General features: G+C 38.0%; 1 protein-coding gene across 1 annotated transcript in view; it reads left to right on the forward strand.

The window, feature by feature from the left end:
- The window catches only part of CD80 (CD80 molecule), a 48,037-nt gene that overhangs the window by 24,151 nt on the left and 3,624 nt on the right, over positions 1-20,262 (forward strand). Inside the window, 4 exon segments of the mRNA XM_072613925.1 lie at positions 2,129-2,407; positions 11,113-11,229; positions 13,409-13,488; positions 13,490-13,554. Coding sequence (XP_072470026.1) covers positions 2,129-2,407; positions 11,113-11,229; positions 13,409-13,488; positions 13,490-13,552 — 539 coding nt within the window. The 3' untranslated portion in view covers positions 13,553-13,554.

A 20,262-nucleotide genomic window follows, 5' to 3' on the forward strand; every position in this document is an offset into this window, starting at 1 on the left:
CTCCTGGGGTGGGGGTAAGGGGAAGATGGGAAGAAAATTGGAAATTCAAAATTTTGTGGAAATGAATGCTGAAAACGGAAAATAAATAAATTTAAAAGAAAAAAAATAAAACAGTTTCTTTCCTCAAGAAGCCTACATTTTATTGGGCACAATTCCAGGTGAGGGGCATAGTCCTGCAAGCACAAGGAAATGGAAGCTGATAGGAACAGAAAGGTGGTAGACCTTGGTGGGTAGGAAGGGGAGTAAAAAGATAATGAGTCCAGAAAGGAAGGTTAGTGCTTCCAAACTTTCCTTTGGTTTGTGAAGGTTGTGAAAGGCTTTAAAATCCAAACCACGGAGTTTATATTTTATCCTGGCGACAACAGGAAGCTACTGGAGTCAAGGAGTGACATAGACCTATACTTAAAGATCACTTTGGCAGTTCCCATAATCCTAACAGAAGATTCAATAAAGGAGAACAGACTCCATTTTCTCAGGGTTAAAGTAGAACTAGTAACTTTATTCAGTATAAATAAAGCAAAACCTCTAGCCAGATTTATCTTCTATATGATTTCATTAAAGTCCTGCTCTGGTGCCTCATCAAAGCATGAAAATGATGCTAACTTCTGCTGTGTACATCAGATTGTATCAAGCTGAAAAGTACTTGAAAGTGGACCAATGACAGTTTGTGAGCCTTTGTCTGAGGACTGGCAGAGCTAAGTTCAGAGGCTCATCTTCAGTCTAGGCTGCAATGAAGTGAATTTTTAGGCATAGCAACTCTTCAAAACAATTTACTAAGTTGCTGAAGGGCTGAGATCTGCACTAGTGGAGGGGGTACCCACACTCCTAGAACTTTGAAGTATAGGAAATATTAATCACATAGTAAATTCAGATTTATTGCTCATTCAGCCAACTACAAATCTCTATTAGATGACCTTTCTCCATATGAGCAGTAAAATAATAAATGATGACCCCAAACACTCTAAAATCCTAAAGGTCTTTATTGCATCATCAAAGGATATTAAAAGTATATGCACTGTAGGTTTAATGATAATTCTATTTTACTGAATGAGATAACTCATGGAAAAGAACTTTGAAAATCATAAGCAACAGTATACATGAAATGATCATTCCATTCAGCAAGTGCTTATGCACAGAGTGTTGTTATATTGATTATATTCTCTAGGAAGGTATATTTGTTTGAAGGGATCTGCACTTGTGAGTTTATTGATACAGGGAAATTGCAGCAAATGTTCTACCTTAGAAAACTGTCTAGATCTCTTTTCTTCTTTACAGAGATGGGTGACAGAGGGTGTCAAATGCTGCATTTAATTTCAAAAATTTTCAATATATTAGTTTATTGAACTGCTTTTTCACCTTATTTTTATTCTTTGCTGGAAAGGATGGCTCTCTTGGAGGGAGAGGAGGTAGGGATACTCTGAGAAATGCAGACTACATGAAAACAAAAGATATCAATAATTTTTAAGGAGTTGCTTGGGACATTGAAAGCTTAAACAACCAGTTGTAGTTTGTATGACCCATCTGTGTTAGAGGTAGAACATGAATATAGGTTTTCTTGACTCTGAGCACTAGGCTCATTAAACCTATCTATTAAACCATGCTATCCCTCCCATGTGTATATACAGGGATGTGTGCACACACATACATGTATATACATATATGTATTTTAATTATTTAAAGCTGATAATCCACATATCTTATAAAAATTTAACATTTTATTCACTAGAATATTTGTTTAACTAGAAATATATTCCTGGACCATACCATATAACAGAAAGTTTATTATATACATTACCAAAAAGAAATGATCTTCTAAGATGAAGAGACTTCTGAGACATAATGGAATGGTTCAGACTGTAACCTGGTGAGAAATGCACAGATGGCTGGCCTGTATGTCCTCTTTCTGTTTCCCTACTACAAACAGATGAGAATTGGGATAACCAGGTCAAGTACAAGCAGAAAAACTATTCCTTGAGATATAGCTGATTAGCAAAACAGTCTTGGACATCTCTGTCTCAGATTTATAATTCTTCCAGTTGCAAGACTAATAATTTCAAATTCCACTATATAGCATCTACGCACATGTTTCTACCTTCTGAACATACTTACCTCCTTGTTTTTTCTACAGCTGACTTCTCAGATCCTATTATCCTTGTGTATAAAGAAGAATGGTCTTTTCCTGGTTGGAGGATAACTTGTGCATCTAGCAAAGGTTATCCAAGTCCTAAGCTCTTCTGGTTGAGAAACGGGAAAGAACTAATTCCCTTCAACACCACCACGTACCAAGATTCAATCACTAGGCTATATAATATTGACAGTGAACTGCATGTCAATCAAACCAACAATTTCTCTATAACCTGCTTAATCAAGTATGGTGATTTTCACGTGTCAACAAATCGTACCTTACGTAAGTACCATTTCAGAAAACTTGGTTAACTTAAACATGACAAGTTAAAATCCTTAATTAATCATATTTTTTCCTTTTACTCCCTTTTAAAAAAATTAACTTTTTAAAAATTTACATCTTTGATTTTTATATCACATTTATTTCAAATCAAGTAAGGTCAACAAGCTTTTATTAAGTGCTTACTATGTGCCAGGCTCTGAGCTAAATGAAAAGCAAAGACAATCCTTGCCCTCAAGGAGTTCCTGGGTCTAATGGGGGAGACAACAAACAAACAAATGTACAATGAAGATATATACAGGATGAACTGGAGACAATCTCAGAGAGAAGGCACTAAGATTAAGGAGGACTGATAAGGCTTCTTAACTGTGAGACTTTAATTGAGATTTGAAAGAAGCCAGTGATACCAGAAGGTAGAGATGAGAAGGGAAAGATGTCCAGGAATGGAAGACAGTTAGTGAAAATGTTCACTTGAAAGATGGAGTGTTACATTAGAGGAAGAGCAAGTGAGCCTATGTCACTGTAGCATAGACTAGGTGGAAGAGAATAAGGTATAAGAAGACTGGAAAGGTAGAGAACGTATTTCCTAATATATCTCCCACCCACCCACCCAATGAGCCATCACTTGTTACAAATATTTAAAAAGAAAGAGGAGGGAGAAAAGCAGTTCAGAAAAACCAATCAACACATCAGCTAACTCTGGCAGTATATTCAACATTCCACACCTCTATTACTGGGAGAGGAAGCTATCTTTTCCCAACTCTTCTACAGGGTCAAGCTTGATCATTTTAATTACATAGTGGTTACCTTAGGTTTATTTTCATTCTGTTTACATTGTTGTTATTGTGAATACTCTTTTCCTGGTTGTGCTTACTTCAGCCACCATTATGTCATATAAGTCTTCCTATACTTCCCTGAGTTCTTTCCATTCAACATTTCTTATGGCACTGTAATATTCTATTACATTTGGCTATACCACAATTTGCTTAGTCAGTCCCCAATTGATGAACACATTTTTTCCTACCATAGGGTTAAGTTCTACCTTCTTTTTTAATCTTTAGTTCAATAGGGATTTATTTAAGTACCTCTTATAGTAGAGGGTGGCACACAAAGATAATATTCAACAATACTGAAGTCAAGAATTGTGTGCTTTGGTCTACTTCTATATGACTTGGAACAGTTCCCACCACCCCTTATCATCTTGGTTTCCTCATCTGTAAAAAAGGAGCAAAGCCTATTCTAATGACCCCCCCCAAGGTTTTTGTGATGATCAAATGTGATAATGTCATACAAATTTCTTTGAAAAAATTATAAAGCTCTATTTGACTAATACAACATTATTAATAGCATTGACTTATTTTTCATAGTGGTTTTGTACTTAGAGGATTCTTTCCCACAACAATCCAATGAAGTAAGGAGTATGCTTCTCTATATTGGAAAAAAAAATTAAATTTTTAAAATTCTGAATTTGACAAATGCTGAAAAAAGGAAAAACTGGTATGGCTCTGGAGGTAGCTTTGGTTGTTTTGTTTTTTTTAAAAAATTTGTGAACTTAATGTGTCCAACTGAAGTTGTCAACTTGGGAAGCTACATATGTATTCCAAAGTTTTTTAAAAATTTCTTTTGGAGAATTGTCTGCTGCACGTTGTTTTTGGAACATGCACCTTTTGAATGGTCCAAACTTATGCCCTTGAAGGGTACATTTGATTTTTTCCCAACTAGTCAAAAAGTCATTGACAGCCCAGACAAGAGATCAAGGTGGGTGCAGGTAATGAGGCTGGATTCTCTTGTTTTGAGTCTAAAAACTTCCTGGATGTACCTAAAAGTGATATCTTAGATTTTTTTTTTTTGCACAGTTGATTTATGAGAAGAGCTCAGGAAATGTTCTGGATAGTAGCAGCATCACTGTAATAGGTAGAAAGAGTCACCCATTGTGACTGTTTTAGAGTTTTAGAAAGCATTTCCTTACTAACCACCTCACTGAAGCAAATTATACAAGTGTCATTATCCCCATTTTTTAGATAAGAAATCTGAGGTTCAGAAAGTCCAAGTGATTTGCCCATAGATACAAGGTATTTGGACAGAGATAGGTCTCAAATCTTGTTCTAGTAATTCTAAGCTTAATGAGGTAGATAGGTGGTATAATAATTAATCACTGGATCTGGAGTCAGAAAGACCTGAGATCAAATCTAGCCTTAGAAACTAATTGTATGACCCTAGACAAGTCACTTAACCTCAGTTTCCTCATCTGTAAAATGAGAATGATAGTAACACCTAGCACCTAGTTCCTAGAGTTGTTGTGAGATTCAAGTGAGAGAACATTTGTAAAGCCTTTTACAAGCCTTAAAGTGCTATATAAATGCTAGCTGTCTATACTATTGCTATTTTCCACTCCACTATATAACTTCTGTCATGGAAACATAGCACCATGGAATTTCATAGCTACAAGTTACTTTAGAGATCATCAAATCCAGCCCCCTCAAGTTGCAAATGAATTGATTCCAGCCAACAAACATTTATTAAGTGCTTAGCATGCTGCAGACACTGTCCTAAGTGCTGAAAATACAGTTATCTCTTCCACATTGGTATTTTTACCATCACAGTCTTACTATATCAAGGTTTGGCATAAGAAATTAAATGGAAATTTTGGGGGAGTTTTGTGGAAGTTGCAGATGACATGCAAAAGCCAGCAGATAACATAGAGTCTATGACCAAATACTTCACCCAAATTTTACATTAAACGCCCCATAAAAGAAAAAGAAAATATTCAGACTTCTTCTCTGATACAAAGGGGGAGACAAAAAATTTTTAAGTGGATTATTCAGATGGAGGGATGCCATGCCCCTACCATCCGAGATGTGGAAGAGGTAACTATACAAAGAGAACAGACAATCCCTACTTTCAAGGAATTAGACATCATAGTGAGTCAGTGTCAAAGTTAAGACTAGATTCCTGACTCCTAACTCCTGACTCCTTACTCTCTGGGCCTTATCTTTCATCCATCTTGTGTATATCTTGTTTATACATAGCTCTTTACATATAATAGATTTCTTTTGTAATCCTATGTTTTATTTTAAACCATTATTCCAAAAAAGGTTCCGTAGGCTTGAGAACCCCTGCTTGAAACCCAAAGTCCATGGTGCAAATTTCATTCCTTCCTGAGATTTTTCTGTGAACCAAAACAATACCAATAGCTACTTGAAAGAGCAAAGATGATGACATTCTTTAAGTTAAGATGGAAGTCAAAAATTCAACCCAGAAGTTAATCATCTCACTTGATAACTCAGCAGTCTACCACTATCTAGTGGAGACCTACACAATGGACAATGATAGATTCTGGACCATCTGCACAAATTGGTCAAGGAATCTCAGACCCCTGATGGATCTATAATGATTTTAAGAGAACTGAAAAAAAAACCCCAACAACTATGTTTGTCTCTGTCTAGGTGAGGAATCATTTCTTGGTTCCTTCTCACATCATTTGACTATCTCTAATTGGGAATGGCATTTTTAATCCACTGCTCTGTGCAACCTTGGGCAAGTTACTTTACCTATTTGAAATCTTTATCTGTAAATCAGGGACAGCAAGGTGGTGCAGTGGATAGAGCACCAATGCAGGAGTCGGGAGGATCTGAGTTCAAATCTCACCTCAGACACTTGACACTCAATAGCTGTGTGACCTTGAGCAAGTCACTTAACCCCAACTGCCTCATCTTGGGTCATCTCCAGTCATCCTGATGAATATCTGGTCACTGGATTCAGATGGCTCTGGAGGAGAAGTGAGGCTGGTGACCTGCTATGGTGACCTTCCTCACTCAAAACAAAGTCAAGGGCAAGTCATGTCATTATTTCTCTGATGGCATGGTCTTCTTTGGCAATGAAGGATAAACACACACACAGACACACACACACAGACACACACACACACACACACACACACACCTCTAACAATGTTAGGGATAGAGAGGCATAACTAGCGATTGTAAGATCTGGAGCAATTACTAATTACTTCTGCTGAAATTTTGCCCAATTTGGACATAAGCTAATTCTCTTACAAATAACTTACTATGGCCTCATCTAGGATGAATCCATTTATGTCAGGGGTGTAGCTTCATGATGCAGCAGAAACTATGCTAAATTTTGAGTAACATGACCTAAATTCAAATCCCCTCTCTCCCATTTAGCATGTGTATGACTTTGGGCAAGTCACTTAAGATGGCAAGCCATCTGTTTCCTTATCTTCGAAAAGATAGAGCTAGACTCGATGAACCTCTAAGGTCACCCCAGCTCTAGAGCTTGGATCTTTTCAGTTAACAATAATGTTTCTGCATATCATCCTATAGCTCTCCTCACTCAGATAAATTCATTGAAAAACTATCTATACAATTAATTTATTCTTTTCTCAATCTCTTTTAAACCCTCTGTAATCTAACACATCATTCAACTAAAATTACTCTTTCCAAAGTCACCAGTGACGTCTTCACTGACAAACTTCAAGATCTATTTTAATCCTTATCCTTCTTAAATTTTCCGTGGCATTTGACATTGCTGACCACCAGCTCCTCTGGCATACTCTCTGTTTCTTGATTTCTGTGACACTCTTGGTTCTCCTCCTACTGATCTGACCACTCCTCACTCTCCTTTGCTGGATCATAATCCACAACATGCCCCTTAACTGTAGGCATATCCTAAGTCTCTATCTTGACACTCTTCTCTGTCTACATCCTTTCTCTTGATGACCTCATCACCAACCTCACATACGTTCAGTTATCATTTCTATGACTCCCAGATTTATATACTTAGCTCTAGTTTTCCAATTAATTGCCAACTGCACCACCATCTACTAGACATTTTGAACTAGATGTTCCAAAGATATCCCAAATTCAACATAGCCAAAACCAAACTCTTTATCTTTACCCCTAAACTTTTTTTTGTTGAGCTGTTTCAGTCATGTCAGGCTCTTCATGACCCTATTTGAGATTTCTTGGCAGAGATACTGGAGTGGTTACCTTCTCAAGCTCATTTTGCAGATGAGGAAACTGAGGCAAACAGGGTTAAATGACTTGCCCAGGATCACACAGCTAGTAAATGTCTGAGGCTAGATTTGAACTCATGAACATGAGTCCGCCTGTCTCCAGTGTCCCCAAAACTCTCTCATTCCAGTTGAGGGTACCACCATCCTTCTAGTCACCCAGGTTCACCACCTCATTGTCATCCTCACTTTGCATATTCAGTCAGTTATCAAATCTTACAGTTTCCTCCTCCACAATGTCTCTCATATCAATCCCCCTCTCTCATAGCCAACACTTTAGTTCAGGCCCTCATTGCCTCTTAACCTGGATGATGTCGATTGCTTTCTGATTAGTCTTCCTACCTCACATTTTCCCCATCTCTCTCCAATCCATCCACATAGCTCCCAAGCTGATTTTTCTAAAGCACAAATCTGGCCATGTCACTTGCTGTCCTCAATAAACTCCATGGCTTCCCTACTGTTACTCACTTCCTACATGATCTTGAGTAAATCACCCAGAGCCTACAGTTTCCTCATCTGTAAAATCAGGGGCTTGTCTACTAGCTACTGAGGTTCCTTTTAACTTTAAATTTATGATCCATTGACATGTAGGATCAAATTACAAACTCCCCGGTTGGCATTTAAAGACTTTCCCAACCTACCTTTTCAGCCTCATAGTATGGCATTCTTCTCCACCCATTCCCTAGTGCTGCTCCTTACACATGGCTCTCTCTCTCTCTCCCATCTCCATAACTTTGAACTGACTATCCCCCATACCTTGAATGCATTTCCTCCTCACTTCCATGTCTCAGAATACCCAGTTTGCTTTAAGGCTTAGCTCAAGTGTCACCTTCTGCAAAAGGCCTTTCCCCATCCCCTTAACTGCTGGGGATTTCCCCCCAAAATCACCTTATATCTCTTTTGTATATGACTATTTATGTACATGATGTCTCCCCTGATAGAACATAAACTGGAGATCAGGGACCGTTTTCACTTTCATCTTTTTATCTCCAACACCTAACAATGCCTGGTACGTAGGTGTTTAATTAATTTTTCTTGATTAATTGATTGAAATAAGGACCAGTGGAACAACAACAAAGTCAGTTAGCTGATAAGTGTTCAACAGTTGTTTGCAAGCTATTCCAGAGACAAGTGCAAATCAGATGTTTTCCTTTCATCTCCTATTCAACCCAGGGACAGCTAGGTGTTTCAGTGAATAGAGTGCCAGCCCTGGAGTCAGGAGGACCTGAATTGAAATTCGGTTTGAGACATTTACTAGCTGTGTGACCCTGGACAAGTCATTTGGCTTGTTTGCCTCAGTTTTCTCATCTGCAAAATGAGTTGGAGAAGGAAATGGCAAACCACCCTAGTGTCTTTGCCAAGAAAACCCCAAAGGAGGTCAAGGAGGCTCAGAAATTGACTTAACAACAGTCACCTATTCTACCCCTCTCTTAGCTGTTGTTACCTAGTCAGCCAAGGAGCTAAGAAAGGACATAGGCTACGGCTTCCAATAGCATCCTATGCCCTGTAATATTGAGGGCATATTATTGTCCTGAACTATCTATACCTGTTACTTGTTCCTCCTGAGGTCTGCATGAATGAGGAATGTCCAGCCTGAATAGTTTAATAAGATTGTACCTGCAGCTGAACTCTGGTCCTCTTGACTTCCTTCTTTTTCTTTTTTTAAAGAATGTTTTTATTTTTTTCTCAATTACAAGCAAAAACAATTTTAACATTTGGTTTTCTAAAATGATCTTAGAGTTCCAAATTACCTCCCTCTTATCCTTCCCTCCCCTCCCCAAGAAGGCAAGCACTTCAATATAGATTATACATATGTAGTCACACAGAACATTGTTCTATATTTGCCATGTTGCAAAAGAGAACACAGACCAAAAAGGAAGGAAGGAAGGAAGGAAGGAAGGAAGGAAGGAAGGAAGGAAGGAAGGAAGGAAGGAAGGAAGGAAAAGTAAAAAGAAGTATGCTTTGTTCTGCATTCAGACTCCATCAGTTCATTTTTCTGGAGGCGGATAGCATTTTTCATCATAAGTCCTTTGGAATTGTCTTGACTCCCTTCTGTCATAGTCCTGTCATTATGCCTAGCTGTGGTTTGTGATTCGTTGCCTTACTCTTCACTTCTATCTTACATGCATATGTAGACTGTGTAGTGTATCTTACTGAGTTTCTATGAGCATGAACTCAAGTAATGTCTGTTCTACTGAGGAAATTGAGTGTGCATGTGTGTGCACACCTGTATGTGTGTGTCCTTAGACACAGAATATAAATGCATACATATAAAACATGTATATGTGTGGATTTATATATACACATATAGACAGAGAAATTGAGAGAAAGTGGAGGAAAGAAAGAATAAGAAAGAGAAGACAGAAGGAAGGGAGAGAGAAGAGAAGAGAGAGAGAGAGAGAGAGAGAGATGAGGCAAAAGACAGATCAGGTGAAATGAAAGTTGATTGTAACTAGTTAATAGTAAACAGAAAGAGTAATTTCAAAATGTGAGGTGGGAAGGTAATATGCCTTTTTTCAAAATAAAATATCTTTATGATACTGATTTTCATTTTTGGCATTCACCATCTAGATATTCACTGCCCACAAGTTTTTTTTAATTGGTTGATTATCAGCCTCATATTTATTCCCAGACTGGGCATGCATCAAACATGGCTTTAAAGGTGTTATTTTCAGGGTATACCAATATATTTTTTTCTTTCAAAGAAATTAATTCAGGGGTACAGGGTGGTCCTAATTTTCCCTATTTACTCTTCCTGCTTCCTGAAATTACATTGTGTTTATTTTGTATGCACTTGTGCATCCATTGTTCCCCTTCACCCCAGTAGAATGTAAGTTCCTTGACATCAGGGACTAATTCATTTTGTCTTTGTGCGTTCAGGATTGTAGCAAGCGCCTGGCACATTATAGGCATTTAGCTTGGTTGTTGATTGAAGCTCATTAAGTTAGGCTTGGTGGAGAGTGCTAGACATGGAATAAGAAAGTCCTGAGTTCAAATCCTAATTCAGATACTGAGTAGCTGTGCAGCCTTGTGTAAAAGAGAGAACTTTTTTCAGCCTCAATTTCCTCATCTATAAAATTCAGATAAAAATGGCACTCAACTCAAAAGGTTGTTGTGAGGCTCAAATAAGATAATGTACAAAAAGCACTTTGTAAACCTTAAAGTGCTAAATGTTGATATTATTATTATTACAGTTGGACAGCTAGGTGGTGCAGTGAATACAGCACCAGATGTGGAGTCAGGAAGATTCATGTTCCTGAGTTCAAACCAACCTCAGCCACTTACTAGTTGTGTGACCCTGTGCAAGTTACTTAACCCTTTTTGCCTCAGTTTCCTTATCTGTAAAATGAGTTGGAGAAGGAAATGGCAAACCTCTGGAGTGTCTTTGCCAAGAAAACCCCAAAAGAGGTGGCAAAGAATCAGACATGACTGAAATAACTGCACAGTAATTATTACAGTTAATGGTTCTGTTGTTATTGGATTTGAAGTCCCTTTTTATTCAGATCAAGATGGTGCTTGATTAAAAATATTTTTGTAATGGAAACTGCAATTGTTGAACATTGTATAGTACTTTACGCAAAGAAATAGAGAATTTCCTTTTCTATCAGCTGTGAGGGATCAAAATAGCTGCCATAGCTTTGTGGCTCACACTTACTCTTTTTTCCCTGCCCCACAGAAATAGACTCACCCCCTGAGGAGACTCTCCAACCACTCATCATTGTCTGTATTGCGATAAGCATCTTCTTTTTCTGCACAGCCTTGATACTCTGTCTGAAACGACACCACTGCCGGTGTAAGTACCATCTGATTCATGAAACCGTTAGCTTGCTTTCTACTGTGGAGACTTAGCTCTCTCCTTTTGGTGACTAAAAAGCTCTTATGCTCACTTGAATCCCATCTGAGACCTTGGAAACTGCGGGTCTTATAGAAAACATTTCTGATACCAACTAAAATTCCAGTCCCAGATTAGGGAGGGGCAAATATTAGAGTATAGAGTTTAGGAAAATGGATCTCTTATTTAATATAAATTAAGGGAAAGGTAGCATGGTGTGTTAGTGGATAGAGGTCTATGTGACCCCAGGAAAATCATTTAATCTCTGGCTATAAAAAAGTGAGTTTCCTACATTGATGAAATCACAGTCCCAGACCCTCCACCTCCATTATAGAGGTTGAGGAAAATATAAGACTAATAAGAATTGTTATTATTTTTATTCCTTGGAAATGAATCTCTAAATAAAGGATTAGTGATGGTGAAATAAAGGAGGGAAATTTATGATATTATTTTTTGTAAATCAAAATGTAATTTTTGTGTAACCCAGGCCTTTCATTATGACTCCCTGAAATGTAGATCAAGATTCAAGGTAGTCTTTGGGTACACATACATCCAAACATGACTCACAAGCCTGCCACCCCACAATGTTTCCCTTTTGTTAGACTAACCCAGGAGACATAGTCATTCAAAGTAAAGGCATTTGTTTGATGAGAGTAACAAGGAAATAACAAGGAAACTATCTCTTCTTCTCCTCCTTTCCCACACACACATATGTATGTGTGTGTGTGAGAGAGATATGTATATATGTGTGTGTATGTGTGTGTATGTATTCTGAGGCATACTCATCCATAAAGTCATGTGTCTAGTGGAAAAGGGAAGACTTAAAGCCTGGACATCTCTTATCTGCCTTGGAAGCTGCCATTGATCCCTTCCTTGAAGAACTTCTTCTGTCATCTCCTGCACTTCTTGCTGCACTACCATTTCATGAACTGCAGTCTTCTGTTTCTCCCTGGACTTCTTATGGTGCTACTTCTCTGATGTGCTGCCGCTGCCACTTACTGTTCTCTGTTTAATTGAAGCTAGCAGGAGGCCTCTCCCCCATGGGGAATATTTTTGGCACTTTGGGGAGCCAGTCCATAGCTTTGGGACTCCTTCAGCTCTTTTGTAAATTAAAATCACTCATCTCTCATCTCTCTTTTTCTCTACCCCATCTTACCCATAGTGAGAACTCTCCAGGGTTTGATTTTTGGACTGATGTGAATAAATTAAGCTCCCATTGTGCCCAAGGCCAAGCAGAATACAATGGAGCTTTTCTTAGCAACACTAGAAGGTGGGGTTGGAAAGGAAGGCATTTGTCCTTCATTCCTTCTGCTAAACCCTTTACACTCTGCTCCAGTTTACATTTAGAGAACTGATCCAGACCATAGACTCATACTGGACTCTTTGCACCCCTTATCCTTTCAAGTCCTCCAAGTAGGAAATAGATGCATTTCTTGGCCAAAGTTGAAAGACTGGTTATCTGAGATTATCATGAAGACTTTTAGGGGTAGTAATGAAGTGACAACAAGCAAAGGAAATTTGAAGACGGAGTTATTTGTTATTTTCTGACCATAAAAGCAAATAATCAATAGCCAAGATCCCAAAGAGGAGACTGTGAAGATCTTTTAGAAATTTCATTAGACAAAATCAGAAGACTTGTGTTCTTGCATCTGTGGAACTTTGGGCAAGTCCTTTCTCCTAACAGAAGCTTATTCTCCAAGTCGGTAAAATAAGAAGGTTAAATGAGGTCATCTCCAAAATGTCTTGCAGCTCTGACATTCTGTGGTTCTATGAGAAAGGTTCAAGGGAGAATATCTACTGGGAAGAATTCACCTTATGAGTCAAATAAGGAGAGACTAGGTGGCTCCATAAGCCTTTCCCAGCTCTAATTCTGAAGGAAGGCAACATGGTGTGGAAAGATGACTGGATTTAGTGAGTACACCTTGGAGTAAAATCTCAGCTCTTCCATTTGCTACTTATGTGACTTTGGGCATGTCATTTCACCTCAACATTCTTATCTGTAAAATGGGAGGATTAGGTTAGAATCTTGTCATTAGATAAACTTGAAATTCTCTTCCAGTTCCAAATCTATATTCTAGTGAAGGCTAAAAAAGTACATGGCCAAAATATAACTGAAATATGTGTGCAATTTTTCTTTTAGTCTGTAAACAACAAGAGGTTGGCCTCTGCTCCATCCCCCAAGGACCTACTGTGGCAGTCACAGAGGAAGAGGCAAATGATTCAGGCACTAACACTAGCCCGTGTTAAGCCGGCTGCAACATCTGGCAAGGTAGCCAGTGTGTGAAGGTAACCTAACAACCTCCCCTATGCCACTACCCCATCACCTGGAGTCATCTGGGACAAGAGACCCAAGATCATTCATTGCTTTCCATTTGCTTTCGCGCTAACATTTCAACATCCCTTGGTTGAAGTCCCTTTATCATTGGGCACACCTTGGCTTTAATCATCTCACTTTAGTCTCTTACTATTTCCCACCACCTCCAAGGAATAAAACTTCCTCATTTCCACTCCGTGCTTTTTCATCTAAAATTGATCCCTCCTGAAAAACCTTTCTCCTTCCTCTTTGGCAGTCTGTGTCCCTTCCCTCCTATTAAACCTTATTCCAAACTTGCCTTCAAAAAGCCTTCCTTGACAAACTTAAATTAACTTCAATTATTCCTTTTCTTCTTATTTTAAATGTTTTATTAACTCTTCTTTTTTTTAAAACCAATGTCATTTTTCCATGATTTTTCCTTCTCCACCAGTAGAACCCCCTCATAACAAGTAAATATAGTCAAATGAAACAAATCACCACATTGTTCATGTCTGACAATGTATGCCTCATTCTGCAACTGTGGCCTACCCTTTCTGACAAAAGGCAGAAGTCATGCTTCACCACAAGGTCCTCTGAAGCCATGACTGGACACCGCATTGATTAGTCATGAGATGTTGGGGTTTTTTAATGTAGTTTACATTATTGCAATCCTTTTATAAATTGTCCTCCAAATTCTCCTTTCTTCCCTCTTCCCCACTTTCTTTGAATTCTTCATATTTGTCATTTCTTATAGAAAACAATGTTCTGTTACATTATTACTTAATGCAAACTATCTAACCATAACATTGTTATCTACAATTTAAGTTAATAATTAATTTATTAAATCATCTTTCAATTGATAATCACTTTGCTATTAAAAAATAGAGCTAGAGACTGGACTTGTGATTTCATAGATATAGGGAACTCATAAATGAAGAAACTCACTTTATCAATGGAGGTCAGCATTTTCTCTACAATTCATAGTCTCAGAGTGGTTTAAAATACTGAGAACTGAAAAGGATTTTCCCAGAGTTGCATAGCCTTTAGGGGGAGCCACAAGCAGGACTTGAACCAGGTCTTCCTAACTCTGAGACCTACTCCCCAGCCACTAAAACATACTGCCTGTCATTTAAATGGCTGCTATCAATATTTTTGTATAGTACCTGTAGCACCTCACTCTCACATTTGGGGCACTCAGAATAACTATCCCAGGTTCAAGGTTCTCTGTGGGTCTCTAGCCACTAAAAATGATAGCTAATGTATCCTCAGCAGTGGGAGTACATTATCTATAGTAACCCAGAGGACATAATTGTTTTTTTAAATAGTAAATTAAATATCATAGTAAGAATATTTTCAATGGAGCATTCCACTCATAAAAATAGAGCATACTCTCTCACAAATATACAGACCATTAGTGGGGAAAGTGAGTGTGCATAGCGATGAAGTACGAGAGTATATGAGGGAAAATGATGAGTCTACACCAGGTAACTACTTGTGTGGGAGAAACTCATACTTCCAATATTGAAAGATATGATCTGGTTATCTTATCATGCTGCTTTCAGTGGACTTTTGTTTCTCCTGAACATATTGTTCTACATGGCCTGCTCCCTTTCAGGAATGATGACATCTCCTTTGGACATGCTCCTCATTGAGCATGGGATTTCTACTTTGCTGAGGGCTTCAGTAAATTGGATATGCTAGAAGGATATATTGACTAGAACCTATCCTAATAAAGGTAGGAAGGCTTTTAGTCAAAATCATTAAACCCAGATGTGGGGCAGCTAGGTGGTGCAGTGGATAGAGCACCAGTGCAGGAGTCAGGAGGACCTGAGTTCAAATTTGACCTCAGAAAATTGACACTCACTAACCTGTGTGACCTTGGGCAAGTTACTTAACCCCAATTGCCTCAACCTGGGTCATCTCCAGTCATCCTGGTGAATATCTGGTCACTGGATTCAGATGGCTCTGGAGGAGAAGTAAGGCTGGTGACCTGTACAGCCCTCCCTCACTCAAAACCAAGTCAAGTGCAAGTCATGTCATCATTTCTGTGATGGTATGGTCTTCTTCAGCAACGAAGGACAAACACATAAACCCAGATAGCAAAAGTCAGGCTGAGGGCTCCCAAGATAAGATTAAACCTGCCCTTTTCAAGTCCTGTGTCTGAACAAGAGATCAAAGCTTTCAGTTATGGATAAACAACCTTACTTATGGTTAAACAGTCTTTCATATTCCCAAGATTCTCCCTGGTTTAGCTGAAAATGAGTTTGAGCTAGGAAATGATAACTGTATTCTCCACTCATATAACCTACATTCCTGTCTTTCGTATTCATATTTATCAAGAGGAAAGCCTAACCATCTGGGTGTTCTATGTTTGGTCAGCAAAAAAGTCTCACTCTCTCTACAGTAGTTATACATATGAGACTTTCCCTTCTGTTTTTCACCTCCTTGGATTATATTTCTGAGTAAAATCATAGGTATAATTTAGTGACTTTTTGGTACAACTCCAAATTGTTTCCAAGAATGATTGGACCACTTTACAGTTCTATCAATAGTACATTAGCTTTCCTATCTTCCTACAGGTCCTCTGATGCTTATAATTTTCACCTTTGATCTTCTTTGATAATCTGATATTTCAGAGTGGTTTTAACGTAGATCTCTCTTATTATTAATGATTTGGAGAATTCTGTCTTCTTCTGGTATTTCTTCTTTTGAAAATTGGCTGTTCACATTTAGGTTCTTATTCTTATATCTATTCCCCATATCCGTTGGATATCAGGGATACTTTTATCTGAAATATTTACCACAAAATTTTCTCGTATTCAGTGCTTCTCTTATAAGTCTAGCTGCATTGATTTTGCTCATACAAGCACTTTTCAATCTGATATAATAAAAACATGCCCATTTTATCTTCTATGATTACCTATATATCTGGTTAGGTGCAAATTCTCACTTTAGCCATTGTTATATAAACTATTTCTTTTCATTCCCTTACAATTCTTTTAAAAGATGAAGTTTATTGTGATATATAGTATAAGATTTTGGTCTAAAACTAAAACTAATTACTATCAAATTGCTTTTCAGTGTTCTCAGTGATTTTGCCAAACAGTTAATATTATATAAGTAATGTCATCTTCAAACTTACATAATAACACCCGACTATGTTCCATTACTTCTGGATTTTGCTTACCCAATTGCATTATTAACTTTTCTATTTTTAACCAATATTGACTCATTTCGATGACGCTTTATAGAATAGTTTAAGATCTAGTGATCCTGTTCCCCTTCCTTCCTACTTTTTTTCCCATGATATCTACTGAAATAACGAGGACAGCTAGGTGGCACAGTGAAAAAAGCACTGGCCCTGAAATCAGGAGGATTTGAGTTCAAATCCAGCTTCAGACACTTATTATCTGTGTGACCCTGGGCATGTCATTTAACCCCAACTGTCTCCAAAAAAAAAAAAAATGAATGAATGACATTTTGTTCCTTCAATGACTTACTATCTCATTTACTTCTATTACGTAATTTTTTGGTAGTTCAGTTAATATGACACTAAACCTATAAATTAATTTAGGTAACATCATTTTTATTATATTGGTGTGGTTCATCCATGGACAATAAATATCTTTCTGATTATTTATGATCTCCTATTTTTATAAAGAGTGCTTTGAGATTGTATTCAAGGGTGGGAGTCTTTGTAGGTTGACTCCCAGATACTTGATGCATTTTGTAATTATTTAAATGCAATTCCTTTTTCATTTCTTCTTACTAAGTTTTATTGGTAATATATAGGAAAACTACTGATTTTTGTGAGGTTGTTTTATATTCTGTTGCTTTCATAGAATTTTAAATCTGGAGCTGGGAGAAACCTGAGAAGTCATCCAGTCCAATCCCTTCATTTTACAGATGAGGAGACTAAGACCTAAGGAGGTTAAATGACTTGCCCAAGGTCACATAGGAAATAAATATTGGACACAGTTTCTCTGCCATTCCTCTGACTCCAGGGTCAATGCTCTTGCCACTAACTGAAGATATTACTTATTTTGATTATTCTTTCCATTGATTTTCTAGGATTCTCTAAGTAGACTGTCACATAAACTACAGTCAAACACATAATCTGAGCCAAGAACCATGCTAGATATTAAGGAAACAAAGAAAGAAAAATGAAAGAATCCATAGTCTCGAGGAACTTACTTTTATGGGGAAGACAAGATACGCATATATAAGTATAATCAAAATAAATATGTGAAACACTATCCCAGCAATATGTGGGCAGCTTACTTGCTGAAAGAGGCAGAAAAAAAGGACAGTTGTGTGAGAAAAGCAGATTGAAACAGTTCCAAAGACCTGAGAGGAAAAAGTCCCTTAGAAAAATATGCTAAGAAGACCTACTTTCAAAGAAGTTCCGAGCCAGGAGCAATGAGTGATGTAAAGCTGACTTCAGCACATGGTTGTCCATCGGTTCATGTAAATGCCTATTTTCACGGTTTTAAAGGATATAGCTGAAAATCTAAACATCGGAAAACAACTTGGGAGACTATCATCTGCTAGTGTACCTGATAGAACTGTGAACACTGGGTTTCTCAACCATGATGATAAGTGGATCTTTCTCTATCCACAAGGAGTCCCTGATTCAAGACATCAGAAGACAGAGAGGAGAAGAGAAACAGGAATCTGAAGAAAAACTGAAACCTGAAAAGAAAATGTGATGACAGATACAAAAGCAGAGTAAGAACTGCCACCCAACCTTTGAAAGAGAGAAAGAGAGAGAAAAAGAGAGAGAGAGAGAGAGAGAGAGAGAGAGAGAGAGAGAAAGAAAGAAAGAAAGAAAGAAAGAAAGAAAGAAAGAAAGAAAGAAAGAAAGAAAGAAAGAAAGAATAGAGGAGAATCTAAAGAGAAGTGTATCAGTTTTGGGATGAGTCAGCCAAGAGAACTGACTGAAGTAGACAGGCTTTTGTGGTTGATAAGAGAACTGTAACAGAAAAAAGCTGGTTGGAGAAAGCAGAATCTTCTTGCTATGTGAAGAATCTGGCTGAGCTTGTATGCAATGCTCTTTAGCACCATCTAGAGTTTGAGATCACAGACAAGCCCTGTGTGTGAGCTAGGAATTGTTTTGGAGGACAGCTCTGTGGAAGCTGAGAATTATTGGAGAAAGCTAAATCCTGCAGGCTGGACTCGTCTGAATTGTTCTTTAGCGCCATCTATAACTTGAGAGAGCTGTAGGGGATTGAATTAATTGTTCTCTGTTGCCCTCAGTGGTTTGAAAAGGAGTAACTCCTCAGAACCAAGAGATCAGCTCATCTGAGGAGTGTTGCAGATCCCTAGCTTGAGAGGACAAATTCTTGTCATTGAACTGGCTTAAGACTGCTTCAGTGCACAGACAAGGGAGCTGACCCTTAGCACAGGGCTGCTGTTTCAATGAAAGAATGTAATGCTGCTGCTTCACTAAGTTTCAGTGACCCAAGAATTGCAAAGTCATGGATTCATCCTGCAGGACATCAGAGTCAGGATGGGAAGTTGATTCACAGTATAGAGAACTCCCTAAAAAAGATCACTGATATTGAGGACTGCAAACCAGAATTGTGAATTGCCCCAGGCATGTGGGTTTCCACATTCATATGCCTCACTTCTAGGTTTCTGTGTCTGCCTCGTCTTCCCCATGGACACTGTGTTCATTGGTGGGAGAATATGACTCAGGTTTATGAGTTGATTCTTATAATTTGATTTTTCCTGCTTTTGCTTTTTATTGAGCAAATATTCTGATTATGCCTGGTTTTGCCTTCTCTTTTAGTAAGTATTTCACATACAAGAGTCAAAGGTGTCATTGTGACTAATTTGTGCATATGAGAAGCACAGAGTGAGGAACTATAGTGGCAAGAAGAGGAAGTCCTACATTAGGGTAGGACACTCTCCTACTACTCTGGGAGTGAGATGGAGTCACATGGCCCCTCTGAAAAATCACCCCAATATGGTGAAGAGGATACCAATGGCATAATTGAGCCAGCACCAGCCCAGGGAGAGAGCCTGGAGAGAGCTTAGGTAGGGTTAGCAGTTGTACTACTATGGTGAGGAAATCTGTAGCCTCAGTTCAGGGTACATAGCTTAACAGAGATTGCAGACCAGCTGGGTTCTAGGTTCCCTCCTTTTATTTTTATTGTTTTTTGAAATTTGATTTTTCTCTAACCAACATTTGTTTTCTCTTTCTTATACCCCAACTGAAAAAGAAAGTCCTTGTAACAAATATACATAGTCAAGCAAAATAAATTACTATATTGGCCAAAAATGTGTATTTCCTTCTGTATCTTAATGAGGTACATCACCTGTCTGTTAGCAGGTGAGGTAATCTGCTTTATCATTAGTCCCTCAGAATTGTGATTGGACATGCATTGATCAAAGTTCTTAAGTCTCTCAAGGTTGTCTGTCTTTATAACATAATTATTGTCATTATTATTGTATAAATTGCTCTCCTGGTTCTGTTCACTTCGATGTATTAATTCATACAAGTCTTCCTAGGTTTCTCTGAACCCATCCCTTTCATTTTTTCTTACAGAGATATCCTATTACATTCACATGTCATAACTTGTTTCATCATTCCCTGATTTATGGACACTCCCTTTGTTTCTGATTCCTTGCCACTTCAGCTAAGAGAACTGCTATAAATATTTTTTGCACATATGGCTCCTTTTCCTCTTCCTATGCAA

Source organism: Notamacropus eugenii, chromosome 5 (assembly GCF_028372415.1).
Source record: "Notamacropus eugenii isolate mMacEug1 chromosome 5, mMacEug1.pri_v2, whole genome shotgun sequence".
In the NCBI taxonomy this organism is placed as follows: domain Eukaryota; kingdom Metazoa; phylum Chordata; class Mammalia; order Diprotodontia; family Macropodidae; genus Notamacropus; species Notamacropus eugenii.